General features: G+C 28.4%; 1 protein-coding gene across 2 annotated transcripts in view; it reads left to right on the top strand.

Moving 5' to 3' along the window:
• The window catches only part of LOC113794744 (tyrosine-protein kinase transmembrane receptor Ror-like), a 68,169-nt gene that overhangs the window by 21,587 nt on the left and 31,149 nt on the right, over nucleotides 1–15,433 (top strand). The window contains exons 1-4 of one of the 2 annotated variants that reach the window (XM_075822027.1): nucleotides 12,687–12,705; nucleotides 13,380–13,491; nucleotides 13,560–13,951; nucleotides 14,024–14,090. In XM_075822027.1, coding sequence (XP_075678142.1) covers nucleotides 12,702–12,705; nucleotides 13,380–13,491; nucleotides 13,560–13,951; nucleotides 14,024–14,090 — 575 coding nt within the window. In that variant the 5' untranslated portion in view covers nucleotides 12,687–12,701. Of the gene's footprint in view, nucleotides 1–12,686; nucleotides 12,706–13,379; nucleotides 13,492–13,559; nucleotides 13,952–14,023; nucleotides 14,091–15,433 lie in introns of those variants that run through there. The other variant, XM_075822026.1, reaches the window with a different exon arrangement.

Genomic DNA, 15,433 nt, shown 5'->3' with positions numbered 1-15,433 from the left:
GTTCTTCATCATCTAAATTAATTGGATTTTTTTTTGTTTACCTTTTAATCATTGATTTTAATTGTTTTCATTTCCGTAAAATTATGTTGAATAAATTGATGATTTTAACTATGACTAACACCTAAGTTGATCATAAATCATAGTCATCAACCTAACCTCACTGAACTATGAATCATAGCCATAGTCATGTTCATCAACCTAACCTCACTCAACTATGAATCATAGTCATAGTCATGCTCATCAACCTAACCTCACTCAACTATGAATCATAGCCATAGCCATAGTCATGGTCATCAACCTAACCTCACTCAACTATGAATCACAGGCATAGTCATGGTCATCAACCTAACCTCACTCCACTATGAAAATTGATAATATGAGAAATTTTCTCGGTAATGTGAAAAAAAAAGAAATTTTCTTTCACCTTTCAAATTCACCTAACAATGAAAATGGACAAGTTTTTTTCCATAAAAGGATGCTCGAATCTTTTTGTTCATTTCATTTCTATTCAAGCCATTTAATTTAGCCTGCATTTCTTTTATAAATAATGATAAACCGTAAGAATTTTCCCAGAAAGATACAAAGGATGAATAAAATTTTCTTAAATAATTTATTTCTTTTAAAGAAAAGAAGAAGAAAACCAAAACATTTTAGTTTTCTTGCCACACATCGAATCGCTTATTCTTATTTTCTGGTTGGTTTTTCTTGAATAATTTATGAAATGTGAATTGTGTGCGAACCAAAGTTCCATTGCTTGTGATCTGAATTTTGTTTTGATAAAAATTCAAACTGAAAAAAAAACAAAATTCACAACAACATTTGACACGTTAGATAAATTTTTTCATCTTCGATGATGATAATAATAACCTTCGACTATAATCTGTTTATGGGTTTTTTCTTTTTCCGAACATATTTTTCAATTTAATTTTGATTTGATGATAGTTGTCAGTCAGGCAAAACACAACGATAATGCTTCAGATGATCAGATTTAGTTTCATTTCAAAAAAAAGAAGAAGAATTTTTAACCATAAAATTTATTATAATTCTCCCTTCTCTCTCTCTCACTGGGTTAGCATCTTTTTTTCCAGAAAAAAACTTGAATAATCTTTTGCCGGCATTTTATTATTATTTTTTTTTGAAGAAAAATTCACAAATAAATCTTGAAAATTGTCACCCAAAAAGAAAAAAATTTTATTTATTTATTTTTTGGAAAACCTTGACATTTGTCTTTTGAAAATAAATTACGATCATCATCATCATGTCATCATCATAATGATGATGATGATGCAAGTTAAATATTGTCGTTTGTTCGATAAAATAACCAACGACAATGATAATAATAATGATGATTATGTTTTCAAGATGTTTATTCGTGTCTATGGTGTGTGTGTTTTTAGCTGCTTATAATGAGAATTGAATTATGTTGTTTTCGTTTGTTAAACGAAACGAAAATCTTCCTTTGAATCTTCACCAGGAGAAAACAAATCGTGTTTCAACGATATTTTGAAAAATCTTCAAAATAATGATGATGCTTTCGAAGAATTGAACAGATTTGTTTCGCAGTTTAACAGTTTTTCTCCATTTCTCTTTCTCCAAATTTAATATTGATGAGATCTATTTATATGAATGCCAATTGGGATTCCACTATATTCTATTCTATTTTTTTTGTTTGAAAAACGAAAATGAAAATCTATCGATTGGGTTAAAATAGCTTTTTTCATATTCAATCGAAAATTTTCATTTTCGATTTCGATTGATGAATATTATCAAATAACGACGGTAATGTTTGTTTACAATTCAAATTAAAATTTAATCAAAAAGAATTACGTTTTTTGTTTTCAGGGATAAAATCCTTTTCTATTGTTGCTGGAAATTTGCATTCAAAATTATCATCATCATTCGATTGAAATGAAAATTTGTTTCTCCAAATAGCACGAGAAAATTGAAACTTTTCCCTTCGAATGTTGATAATGAAAATTGTATTTTATGCAAATTGAAAATTAGTTTCTCGCTTTTCATTCGACAAAAAACCAAAAATGAATATATAAACCCTTTTACTCGTTCGACTTTTTTATTTGAACAAGATTATTATTTGATGTGAATTTGTGTGTGTGGTTTTCTCCCGCTTTGTTTGTCGTATGTCGTTTGTTTGTTTGTTTGTTTGTCAATCGACCATAGACCATAGATCGTATAATGATTTTTTTTTCATTTTCAATTTGGTTTGCTGTTTGATGATAAAACCAATCAGCAGCATTAGTAAGTAGTAGGCAAAAGCTAAAGATTATCATTCTATTGTGTAGAATGAAAAACACATTCAGTTAATAAAAGAATTCATTATATTTCCAATTGGAGATTCGACAGTAGGACTTCTTTTTTGAATTGTTTGTTTAATTAAATTTTGCCACGTGTTTTGTTTTTGTTTGCCAAAATGAAGCTACTGAATTTAGGTTGAGATGAAAGATGTGTGTGTGGGTATTATAAATGTGTCATAAACATTTTTGCCTATGTAAAGTTTATCGTTTTCACGTACAAACTTTGAAAATTTATGATGAGGATGTGCCAGACAACCAAAAAAAAACACGTGTCCTTATTTTATTGTTTTTCATTCTCCTCCTTACCATTTATTTACAGCAAAACTGCTGTCATCATCATCATTATAATGATGATCATCATCGAATAGAATGGTGGCTCTCTAGGCTAGATTAAATTCTTTGGCGAAAGAATTTTCGAATCGCATTAACATAATAATAATCAACATACCACTATCATATTCAATAATCCAATAATAATGAGCATCTTAATTTTGCGAAATTTTTGGATGAAATTTCAAAATTGCAAGCAATTTTTTTCTCTGTTTTGTTTTTGTTTTGTCTATTATCGCCAAATTCCATTAGTAGTGTGAATCAAATGACGATTTGATTAAAATCATCATCATTATTATCATTTGAAAAAAATTTTTTGAAAAGAAAGAAAGAATATATCTCAGGAGATTTTTCAATTCAAAATTCTTCGACACGCACGAAGCGAATTTGATTAGAATTTTTTTTTTCATTGATTTTCATTTTCATTCGAAATGATGATGATGACAATCAAATGAAAATGAAATAATAATGTTTTGCTCATGATGATGATGATGATTTACATAAAATTTAATAATAATAAACTCTTTACTCTTTACTACTTTTAATTCAATGAATGATAATCATCATTTTCGAATCATATTTTTTTTCTGTTGTTGTAACATGTGTTTGGTGGGCAAACAAAGCAAGTAAAGCAAATTTAAATTATCATTTAAATTGAATTTAAGATTCTTTCCTTCATTTTCATTTCTTTTTTGCTTTTTCTGATTCATTTTAATTTTCAATTCCGAATGAAACTTTCTTTTTCGTTCTGGATTCTGTTGTTAGTTTGTAAAAGTTGAATTCGAAATTTTTGCCTCCGGGTTTCATTGAAATGAAAATTCTGGTAATTCTTCATTTCCTTTTTTTTTCATTGTCGACAATTTCTTCGTCATTTCTGCAAGCTAACAAATGAAAAAAAGGGTTAGATTTTTAATTTAGATTGGCAACCGCTTGGTTGATAGCAAATAGAAAAAAAACATAGATTTTAATCAAACTAATTAAACAAAAATTGCTTTTTGAAATTTCGTCATTCAATTCAATTCATTTTCAAAGATTGATTTACCTGTATCATATGTTGTTCGCACATTGTTGTTGTCGTTGAGCGATAAAATTGTATGATAAACAACATAAGTGTTTAGGATGCAAAAGAAATCATTGATCAAATGTTGATCCAGTTTTTTTTCTTATCCAATTAGTTTTATCAACGGAAAATTTTCTTAGTTCATCCTGTCAATTTTAATTATGACTGCCTTAGTTTTTTTGTTCGGTTGGTTTTACATTTCAAAAATTTATTTCCTGAAATGTGTGTTTAAAAATAGCATCATCATTTTTTTCTGATCAAAGATAATCAATCAAAAAAAATTATATCGAAAAAATATTGATCTTTCTTTTTTGTCGTTTCGTGAATTCGAAGATTCGAATCATATCATTAAATTTGAAATGAGACGATGATGAATCAAATCTATGTCATCTTTCTTCAATTAATTAATCTTTTTGGATAAAGAATCTTTACCGGAAAAAATAATCTTTTGGAAAAGTTTCCATAAAAAAAATGTTTGTCATCTCTCTGTCTTCTCGTATCTTTTCCAAGATTCTAATTTAATTTATGGCCATTGTTTTTTTGGTGTTCTCCGTTTATCTCTGGTTTTTGTTTTGCTTCTGAATAGATTTATGATTTTCTAACCTTGCTTTGACGTTTATGACAACGATGATGATGATTTTCATTTTAGTCAAGTATATCTTTTGTAATTGAATATCGGTTACCTTTCGTTCTTTCCTCAAAATCAATTTTTATCATGGTCATCTGGTAAATAAATAAATACATAAATCTTTTCTGATCTGAATATATTTTACATTGTAGGTTTTTTTTCTTCAATGTTTGATTGAATGCAGACAATCGAGACATTCAAGAAAAAAACTAAAAATGTCGTTTATGTAGGAAAATTTCAGACTGAATCTTTTTTTTCTCCTTGATTTCGTAATTGGATATTCATTTTTTTTGTGAACGAAAAATTTGACTTGTCATTGCTGCTGCTGCTGCTGAGAATAAAATCTTCAGCCCAAAAACTTCTATTGAATCAGTCAACATGAAAAAAAATCTATATGAACAAATTCGGCTGATAAAAAAATAAAGATGTTTAAATAAAAAATTTCTTTTTTTTCATCATGGAACGATTCAAATTTCCAAATGATTTTTCCTCTCAATCGGTGTGTGCGGTGTTCTCTTCTCTCAACAAAATTATTCGAGCATGATTTTAATTAAAAAAAGGAAAAAATTCTGTCGACTATCATATGCGATATGCGATGATATGATTTTTCATTTGTTTGGTTCGTTTGGTTTGGTCGGATGTCACTGATCTGATTCTAATAGACTCTGTGTGTTCGGTTAGTGAAAATTGACGTACTGGAAAATATGTTTGTCATCATCATACAGCAACCTTTCTCGCTTGCTTTGCCTTGCTCTCTGTGTATTCATTCATTTTTCATTGTCTAATTTGCGAGAGAAAAAAAATCAAGTGTGAGATGGATGTGCGAGAAATACCGACAATATTAATTCTCAACGAGAGAAAATATGGATAAAAATATTGCCCCGAAAATATCATTCATTCATTTTGAATTGGATTTTTTCTTTCTTCTTCAAACCGTATGGCTGTTGTTGTTCGGTGTTGTTAATATTGAACGACAATCTGTTTCAGCTTTTTTTTGGATTGTTTCTATTCAATAATTCTTTCGTTTTATCTATCTATCAATCGCTGTTGTTGTTTTGTACAGGATTTTTCAATATTATTGCCTTTTTCGTCGTTGTTGTTTTATCAGCGATAATGTTGACAATGCATTTGGTGTGTGTGTGTGCCCATCGATGCATGACAATTCCATTGAGACAATTTTTTTCTTTTGGATTTTTTTTAAGCATCATCATAATGGTCGGATGATGATGACGATCATCAGCTTTTTGATGAAATCCATTTCCTCGTTCACAAATTCTGTTATTTAAACTTTTGTTTCGTTTGTTTGTTGACAGAAACAAAAACAAAAACAAAAAAATTTCAAAATCTTTTTCGTTTTTTTAAAATTGAAACAAATAAATAAAACAACTGAAATGACAACAGCAAAATCTAATAAAAAGGGATAAAAAGATTATGAAAATATATTTGTCAAACAAAAATAAAATATACAATGTTTTCATCATCATCATTATGAATGAATGGTGACAAAACAAACAAACAAAAAACCCATTTTAATGAGCTCATTATCATCATAATGATGATGATGATGATGGTCAAAACTTTTTTTTTAAAAAATTGAAAGGAATTCAGTCTGAATGAATCGAATATAATCCACAGTGTAACCCGGGAAAATTTTAATTTCAAACATTTTTTTGTTATCTTTTGAAAAATTCTTTTGCAACTTTTATTCAATGATTATAATCATCATCATATGACACGATCCACTGAATGATAATAATAATAATTACATAATCTATTACACAATGCAAAAAGGAAAATTTTTTCTTCTTCATTGAAATTTTGAATAAAGATAGTGATAGTGAAATATGATGAATACAAAAAGAAAGTTTATTTCTCGTCTATCGGATGCTTTAATGCTAAGAATTCTAATTAGTTAGCTGAACTTTATCACCTAGCTACAGTTTTTTCATTTTCATTTTTTCTTTGGAAAAATGAAAATTTCTTTCTGGAAATTAATTAAGTTAAACTTTTTTTTCATTCCATTCATTTTCATTGTGCCATTTAAAAAATATGAATCTTTCTTTCTTTTCTTTCGTTTTTTTGCCGAAACACAATGAAGGAGAAAATGCCTCTTTCGACATTCATTTTGGCATAAAAGTGTAGCCTTTCATTTCCATACAATGTACATTGTGTTGGATTCAATTATTCTGGCCAATCGGTTTTGCTTAAACATCTCTTATTTCTTCTTCTTCTTCTTCTTTTTGTTCGGGTGAATCATTTTCAAGTTGCAAAACTTAAAATGCAGAAAATTTTTGAATGAATTTTGACAATAAAAAAAAGTCAATTTTTTTTTGCTTCATTCAATGGCCAAATTGTATAACAATAAACGATGGTGCTAAACATTTATTCATTCATTTTTCCTGTTTTTTAAAAAAAGTTTTACTGCATTCAGATGTTTTGTGTCTGATGTTTCTCAAATGTCATTTTGCCATTGAACTCGACTTTTTCTTTTGCAAAATTTCTGTTTCTGTCCTTGATATTTGATCTTCAATTATGGATCTAGTTCAAAAATGGAATCCAAATTGATTGAGAATTGGACAATCATCGATCATCGAAAGTTTGTTCATAAGAAAAAAAAATATTCATTTCAAATCAAAATTGAATTTGTGGTTACTTATTTTTTCCATGTCCGAAAACGAAATCGAACGTTTCCGTTGTTGAATGATAATCTTTTTTGATTGATCATGATTAATGTTAATCATTGAAAATTGATTTTGGATGTTCATTATCATTACACACATGACACATTTAATTGCTAAAACGTTGTTTTTTTTCTCATCATCTTTGCTGTCAAATAAATCTGGATTGAAAATGAAAAAAGTTTCACATTTAGACAATAAATCCTGAGATTTCTCCATGATAATCACCTTGTCTATGACATCAGCCAAGCAAACAAACACCTATGATGATGATTATGATTATGATGGCCATGATCATCATCATACTGAATGAAAAAAAGGGTTTAAATTTTTCCCAAAACATTCAAATTAATCGGTTGATTTATTTGACACATTATACACATAGATAGATAGATTTCATATGATAATGATGATTAAAATTTCTTTTTTTGTTAACCCTTTTTTTCCATTCATTTTTTCATTGGCAATGTTAATGTGTGTTGTTCTGATTTTTGGATGTTCAATCTGGTAATATGGTTTCACTTGATTTAGTTTAATGTTCCCAAATAGATTTTCTGTTGTTTTTTTTCTCGTAAATTTATTAGAAGAAAAAAAACGTTTTTCCGAAAATTCAATTTTTTTTGTTGAAAAAAACGTTTTGTCTGTGATTAGAGCAACGATTTGAAGGAAAAACTGTACTAATAAATTTAAATTTTATAGCTCGCGATATATGTTTCTGTTTGTGAGCTTTATTGTCAAATTTATTTGTTCATTGGTTATATAACGGTAAACGATGCGTTAACCATCGACCCCTCCTTATATTTGTTTTGTTATTTTCCAGAAAATATATTGAAAAAACATTTCTTAATAGTTTTTTTCTCTTTCTTGTTTGTTTGATGTTTAATAATTTATGGATATTATGAATTTGGGATTCATTCATTCATTTCATGTCATCCTAAAGCGATTGAACAAAAAATGTGTTTGATAAACTCAACTTGGAAAAAACGTTTTGTACGAACAAACAAAGCGTTGGGGCAATTTTTTGTATTTGAAATAGTTGAAAAACACGCGCGCACATCGTGAAATAGCGTGTATCACGTGTTTTTGGGTCATTTTTATATGATGATGACTCATATTGTGTTTGTATCCGAAGCCTATTTTAACTTATGATGATGATGATTTTCGTTTTTTTTGGGGAAGCTAAAATCAAACAAACAAAAGATTAAGTTATCCGGCCGATCAAGAATAAGGCGAAAACATCCGCTATGTTTTTTGTTTTTGTTTATCTAAGTTCTTAATAACGAAAGAAAATGAAAAATTCAAACATGTCATTTACATCACTATTTTCAAAAATTCACAAAATCAAATCAGAAATTTTTTCTTCATTTTAATTATGTTTTCGCATGAAACATCTTGCTGTTTTTTATGACAAAAACATAATTTCTGTATTTTTTCTCTTCAAAAAAATATAATGTAGTTTTATTGTGTTATCTCTTGGAATGCAGAGATATTGAGGATTTACTAACATCAATTCTTTTTGTCCATTTTTGAAATGTTCAAAAAATTTACAGTTCAATGGAACGAATAATCCTTGAATGTTTGTTTGTTTATGTTGACCATTTCCATTTGCATTGGTGAATTCGGTTTTTTTTTGTATTTGATCCAAATTTCGTTGTTTTCTACAATTTTCAGAATCACATTATAATGGAAAAATATTATCATTATTCTTAATCGACTTACTGATAAAGTATTCCTGTTGTTATTCATATCATTATTTACTGGCTGAACCATTGAATTCTTTTCTGGAATTTCGTGAACCATTTTCGAATTCTGTATTGTTGTTCTGGATTCAACCATTCACTTTCAAACAGGGAAATTGGAATTTAATTTGATTTGTTTAACAACAACAACAACAATGAATTGGACTTTGATTTGAATTTGTATAAAACTTCTAATTCTTTTTCAACTTGTTGTGTTTGTGTTTGTGTTTGTGTGTACTCAATGTCAATGTCAATTATCTAGTTTTCCGCTTTCTCTATGTGATATAATTTTTTGACATTGAAAATATAATGCAGTGTTAAAGTTTTCTCCAAAACAAAACAAAAAACTTTTGAATGATTTTTGACAAGCATTATTGTTTGTCTGATGATGGTCAGCAAAATAATCGATGTTTGTTTTGTGATAAATTCTTTTTGTAAATTCAGAAATTCCTCAATCGACAAGATGATGCTGACAAATGAAAAATTTATTTTTTTATTTTTTCCTGACAAACTTCTTTGCATTCCATTGCTTGATTCATCATCTCGGTTAAATGGATTTTTTTTTCGAAAAAAATTTCTTTATTTTTTTCGTTTTTGTTTCCACAACTTTTATTTCGCAGAAATCGAACTGAAATGAATGCAAAAGAATATCTGCATTCATAAGGAAATCTTTTTCATTTTCTCGGTTGGATGCTACAATTATTTATTTATTTATGCTGACATGGCGTCTCGATTCTTTTCTTTCCAAGTAGTTTTTTTGTTTGCCAGAAATTCATTCATTCATTCATCTTGCCAATTCTAATGTTTCAATTTTTGGCCAATTTTGGGTATTTTCAGTTTGTTTTCAGGATTTATTTGTGTAGAGGTGAAACGAATTCTTGGGTGTCAGGAACAACAACAGAGAAAAAAATTAGCAAAATATGCAAATTCTGTTTGCATTCACATTTCAAAGTGAAAATCATCTTCGTTTTTTTCAAAATCACTATTTTGATTCACTATTTGAAGAATATTATTCCCTTTTTACATTTATTCATTTTGGTAAGTGTCGCGTGCTTGTCAATCAAATTCTCTCATGATGGTGATGATGATGTTATTCAATTCCATTCACAAAAAAAAGTAGTATCTTCTTCTTCCTCGCTATTAACATTTATGATAATTTCATACTTGTCACTTGTTATTTACCTATATTTATTCAAAATGAATATAAAAAGTTTGGGCCCAGAAATTTTGAAATTTAAATTTGTTTCCTTTAAAAAAAATATTAGATAATACCCATATTGTGAAAATGGAAATTTTTGTTTCTGATGAAAAAAAAACGAAATTCTTTATTCGAAATTCGAAATAACAATGATTTTTCCCCTTGTATGATTCATCGTCATTTTTTTTATTTTGAATGTCTAAGGGCAATTTACTACGATGACCAAATGATATTAACCATAAATTTTAATTCATTTCATTACACATTTGGGTATGATAAAACGAAACAAAATTGACCAATTTCCACCCAGAATCATGTATGAGTCATTCGAAAATGGTCCGAACGAATATTCTTTGATTTCGGGTCCACGGGTTTTTCAAACGAAAATTCCCATATAACCGGTGCTATGCAATGAACCGAAAAAACGAACATTTTCACATTTTCATTACTAAAGTAATTTGAATTAGCTTATTTGTTTGTTTTATTCTGTCAGAAGAGGAAAAAAAGCTAATAATAATAATAATAATAGGCAATTTTAGCACGTACCACACGTGTTATTCCCATATATTCTTCATCCTACACATCACCATAATAAAATGATGTTACCGTGCTGTGAAATGCACTTCATAATTTATGTCCGGTTGACTCATCATCATCATCATTTCGTAAATACTGAAAGATGGAAAAAAGTGAAATTGGATCAAAAATCTTCCCAACAAAAAAAAATATTCAATTAAATTGAATGGTGATGGAGAATTTCCACACTGAAAATGGGTTTATTCTTTTCATTCAATTTTTGTAAATAACTAACATTATTTCATTTCATGTTTGACATAATTTAATGTAGTTCTTTCCCACACATATTCATCGAATTCGAATTTAAGCTTATAAAAAGAGATTCTCATAATTTGCAATCTGGGTCCATTTTTTTTACTAAATTCATTCATTCATGTCATAATAATAACATTTCATTGATGATAATGATGGTAAATGTCAAATCAGATTATTATTTAGGAATTTCTTAGTTATTTTTACTATGAATATTATTATTATCCATTTTTTGCCAGCGAATCCAGTCAAGTTATTTAAGTTTATTATTACAGAAAAAGTAGTTATTAGAGAAACATTATCAATTTTCGATTCTCAATAATGATGATGATGACTCAGAGAAAATGCAAAAAAATTTCTCACTATTCCAGATGGAATAATTAAAATTCACAAAATGGAGCGAATTTCCCTGTTATCAGGGTAGATGTAGAAAACAAACAATTCAAATTTGAAGAGAGTGACATCATCATCGTTATTCTGAGAAAAATGATCCACTTTTGTTTTTTTTTTTTTTTTGAATCAAATCAAAATCACAAATACGAATGATTTGAAATCCGGTTGTATCACACACACACACACACACACACAATCCGAACACAAATTAGCTCTTTATTTTCCAAAAAAAAAATTTTATCGATTCATTGAATGACACACGCCATCAATACAAATTCAATCGGAATCGCTGATTCACGTGTCTTGTGTTCCATTCATTTCTGTCATTCAAAAAACTATTCGATGATGATGATTTGTTTGAAGCACTGACTAAACTGGACTAAACCATCGTTGTTTTTCAATCGCTCCACTCTACTTTCTGGGTTCTGTTTGGACAAAGATAAAGTTTATCATCATCATCATTGAAGGATTTCAATCAAAGATTTTTTTTTCACCCGAAATTTTCACTTCAATCATCATTCAATGACGATGACCTTAATCGAATTCCAATTCAAATATTTGAATGTAACCAATTGGAAAAAATGAAACCTTTTTTTCCCAAATTTTTGATACAAAAATCAGCCACAGCTGCTCTTGTTGTGACATTATTTTGATAATTCATGTTTGATTATTTCACAAAAATGTTTGCCTCGAAGGCTTTTCTGGAAACAAAAAATTAACATAATCTTTTTTCATTTCTGCGAATGGATCAATCCAACAACGACAATGTAATCGATTTGTGTATGTACTTCTTGTTTTAATTGTATCAAATGTGTTGGTTTTCCGAATGAAAACAGAACAAAAAAGAAAAAGTTATTACAAGTTTTTTTCCTCTCGTTCGGTAATTTGTTTCATCAAATTATTTGTTTGTTTGTATTTGTATGACACTTGTTTTTTTTCATTATGGAGAAAAAAAACCAAAATTTTTTTTTCTAATTTAGTTTTTGCGATTTTCAATCATTTTCAACAATGATGGTAACAACTTACAATGTTTGTTTTTCATTTTCTGCATGTGTTTTGTTTGACAAAATACAAAAAAATCGATAAACATTAAACAATGATGATGATTACGATTGATTGAAAAAAATGGACTGAACCAATGGATATGATTGAATTGAATGAATGAAAACAAACCGAAAAAAATCCTTGTCATAATCATAATCGTAAAAAAACATGGACGGGCGTCATTCATTCACATGAAAAACATTCATAACCCCCTCACACACGCCCTGTTCATATTGATTTCATTTACAGCAATAATTGTCAGACAGGCAGAAATGATTATTTTTTTTACAAACTTGGAGAAAAAAATCTTGTTAGAAAATGAAGAAGAAAACAAACAAATATAGGAAAAAAAATTTATTGAAAATCACCACCATCAAGTTTGTCACAACGAACCATGTTCTCCTATAGGTTTGTTTTATTTTCATCATCACCATATTGTGCAAACACACACATTTTCACTAATCAAGCCAATTATCAATAATGCTATAGCTATGGGTTAGTTTACATCATCATGTTTGTGTCAAGTGGATTGAACTCAAACAAACACAAGAATTCGTTATGTTTGTTTGGTTTGTTTGTTTGTTTGACAAAAAAAAACTAATAATAATAATAATTTTCATACTTGAATTTTTTTTGAAGCACAGAATTTACAACAAATATTTACCAAATCTATCAATGAATGTGAATGATTGAAACAAAAAACAACAAGAATTTTTTTCCATTCATTCATTTGGGTTACCTTTTCACACAACTGTATAGTGAAACACAGCAATCATATGTATCGAATTGATGATGATATGAATCAGTGTTTGATTTTCTCTCTTCTTCAATTAACTGAATTGATGATGGCAAAAAAAAAGAATCTTCTGAATTTTTTTTGCTTGAAATTACTCAATCAATTAGTGAATGTGATGTTTGCCATGATGTTTCCCTATAGGAACCTAGAAGCTATTTACATTTTTCATTTATTGATGAAAAAAATGACAAATTTTTTTTCTCTTGGTTGTTTTTTGATCGTTGGCTTCAAGCTACATCATCATTACTTGAATAGCAGCAGCGAGCAGCTTTTTTCATTTCGCGTTTCAATTTTTTTCCCATTCGTTCGTTCGTTAGCTTTATAATAAATTATTAATCAAAATTTTTTTTTCATTTTCCAAAATTATTATTAGTTTTCCATGCTGATGATGTTATACTGTCACCACCGGAACCGGCTGTCGATATTGATGAAGCTGATCCAGAAGATTTAGATGATGATTTTGATTTAAATGATGATTTATTATAGTAAGTACTTTGTTTTACATCAAATTCTTCTTCTTATGAAACTAAACTTTTTCTTACCTCGCATATAGTGATGACAATAATCAAGAACATTCATCAACGCCATCACCATCATTATCATCAAATTCTGGTAATGTTTCAGCGGAAAATAATGGCACACAATATTATCTACGTATAGAAAAATCATTAACAAATTTAACTAAAGAAAATGGTGATGATGTTCGTTTGAAATGTGAATTTAGTGGCCAGCCAAAACTGAAAGTTTATTGGTATAAAAATGAAGCACCTATTGAAATTGAACCCGGGAAATTGACAACAAAATCCACGAAAATACAACCTGATCGTATACGTTCACGTTTGGTTATTAAACGTTTGGATACTCATGATTCTGGTTATTATAAATGTGAAGCTACAAATGGTTATCAAACAATCGAATCTACCGGTGTTTTGCTTGTTAAAACTTGTATGTTTTATGCTTTAAAAAAAAAAATCATAATTTAAAATTCTAATTCAATTTTTTGATTGAAATGAACAGATATTGTACATCAAAACAATTTGAATAATCCACAATTTTCACCGTCCGATTCGTTAATGGAACCAAGGTAAGTTTTTTTTCGTATAATTTTTCAATTAACCTTACCTTATTGCCGGTATATTTTTATAAACAACCGTAAAATTATTGAAAAATTATTCAAATTCCATATGATCTGTATAATTTAAGTTTGTAAATTTTCTACCGATTTTTCTAAATAGTTATTACATAATTAGAATCTCGCAGTAAGGAGTAAATTTTTTGTTTCAATCTTAGTTTTGTTAATCAAAATAATGTGATGCCTGTAGCAGTAATAATATTTTCTGTTTTTTTTCTCGAGAAATTTTCCCGAAATGATGAATGTTCATTTCAAGGGTAAAAAAATCGTTTATTTTTTATCGCTTTACTTTGATCATCCGAAATTTGAATGTTTTTTTTACAAAGTTCCATACCTGATTGTATGGTTTTTTTTGAAATTTTCCGAATAATGATTATTGTCAAAAAAAAACTGAATTTATTCAAAATTCAAACAAAATCTGCTTCTTTTGCTGAACGTTACCTAATCCGGATTTTTCGTTCTGCTGCTGCCAACTGAAATTCATTTCATTAATTAAGCCCTTAACCGTTTTGAATAAATTGGCAAAAGAAAATATCTTTTTCGTCGTTGTTTTCAGGCTAATTTATCTCTATGATAATCTACATTTTTAATCTTGTATCCATACAAGTTGTTTGTGGGCATTTGAAGTGTGAATTTGTCGATTCTCTCGGTGTGATGATGATTGATAAGTGATGAACGAAAAACAAAATTCGGTCATCATAAATGATGATGAAAGCCAAAAATTGTCCGGAAATTGATTTTTTTCCAGCTATATCGACTAAATCGATTTTATGGAAAAAAAATCAACCACGTAGATTTGTTTTTTCCTTTTAATTTAGTTGATTGGAAAAATTTCAACGAGAAACTCAATGACAAATTGAAATAAAGTTATCATCAAACAACCAAACGACTATTTCTACTCGAAACACATTCAATGAAATGAATTTCCAGGTTTTTTTTTCTTTTGGATATCTTACCCAATTAATTTTCCATCATTTAATGAATCGCTAGTGTTTCCTTTTTGTTTTTGCCTAATTTTTTCTTATTATTTCTTTCTTTTGGTTGTTATCTTTGTTGCTCGAACATTTATATATTTTCCTTAGGCCTAATGATAATTAAAATAAAGGTCTTTCTCGTTTTCTCAATCTTATCACATGATGGTGATAGAGAAATTCTTGTTAGAGAAGCTGTTTTTCTTGCCTGACAAATACGACAAATGATGATGATGATGCCAATCAATTCATCTGGGATTTTGCTTGAAAAAAGAAAAAAAACATACAATTTGCCAATTCGGCAGACAACCAATACATTTTTTT

The sequence above is a fragment of the Dermatophagoides pteronyssinus genome, unplaced genomic scaffold (genome assembly GCF_027571235.1).
Source record: "Dermatophagoides pteronyssinus isolate colony J.1.1.1.1 unplaced genomic scaffold, Derpt_VIB-CSIC_2022.12 sq0014, whole genome shotgun sequence".
In the NCBI taxonomy this organism is placed as follows: Eukaryota; Metazoa; Arthropoda; class Arachnida; order Sarcoptiformes; family Pyroglyphidae; genus Dermatophagoides; species Dermatophagoides pteronyssinus.
This window is presented reverse-complemented; position numbering and strand designations above follow the sequence as displayed.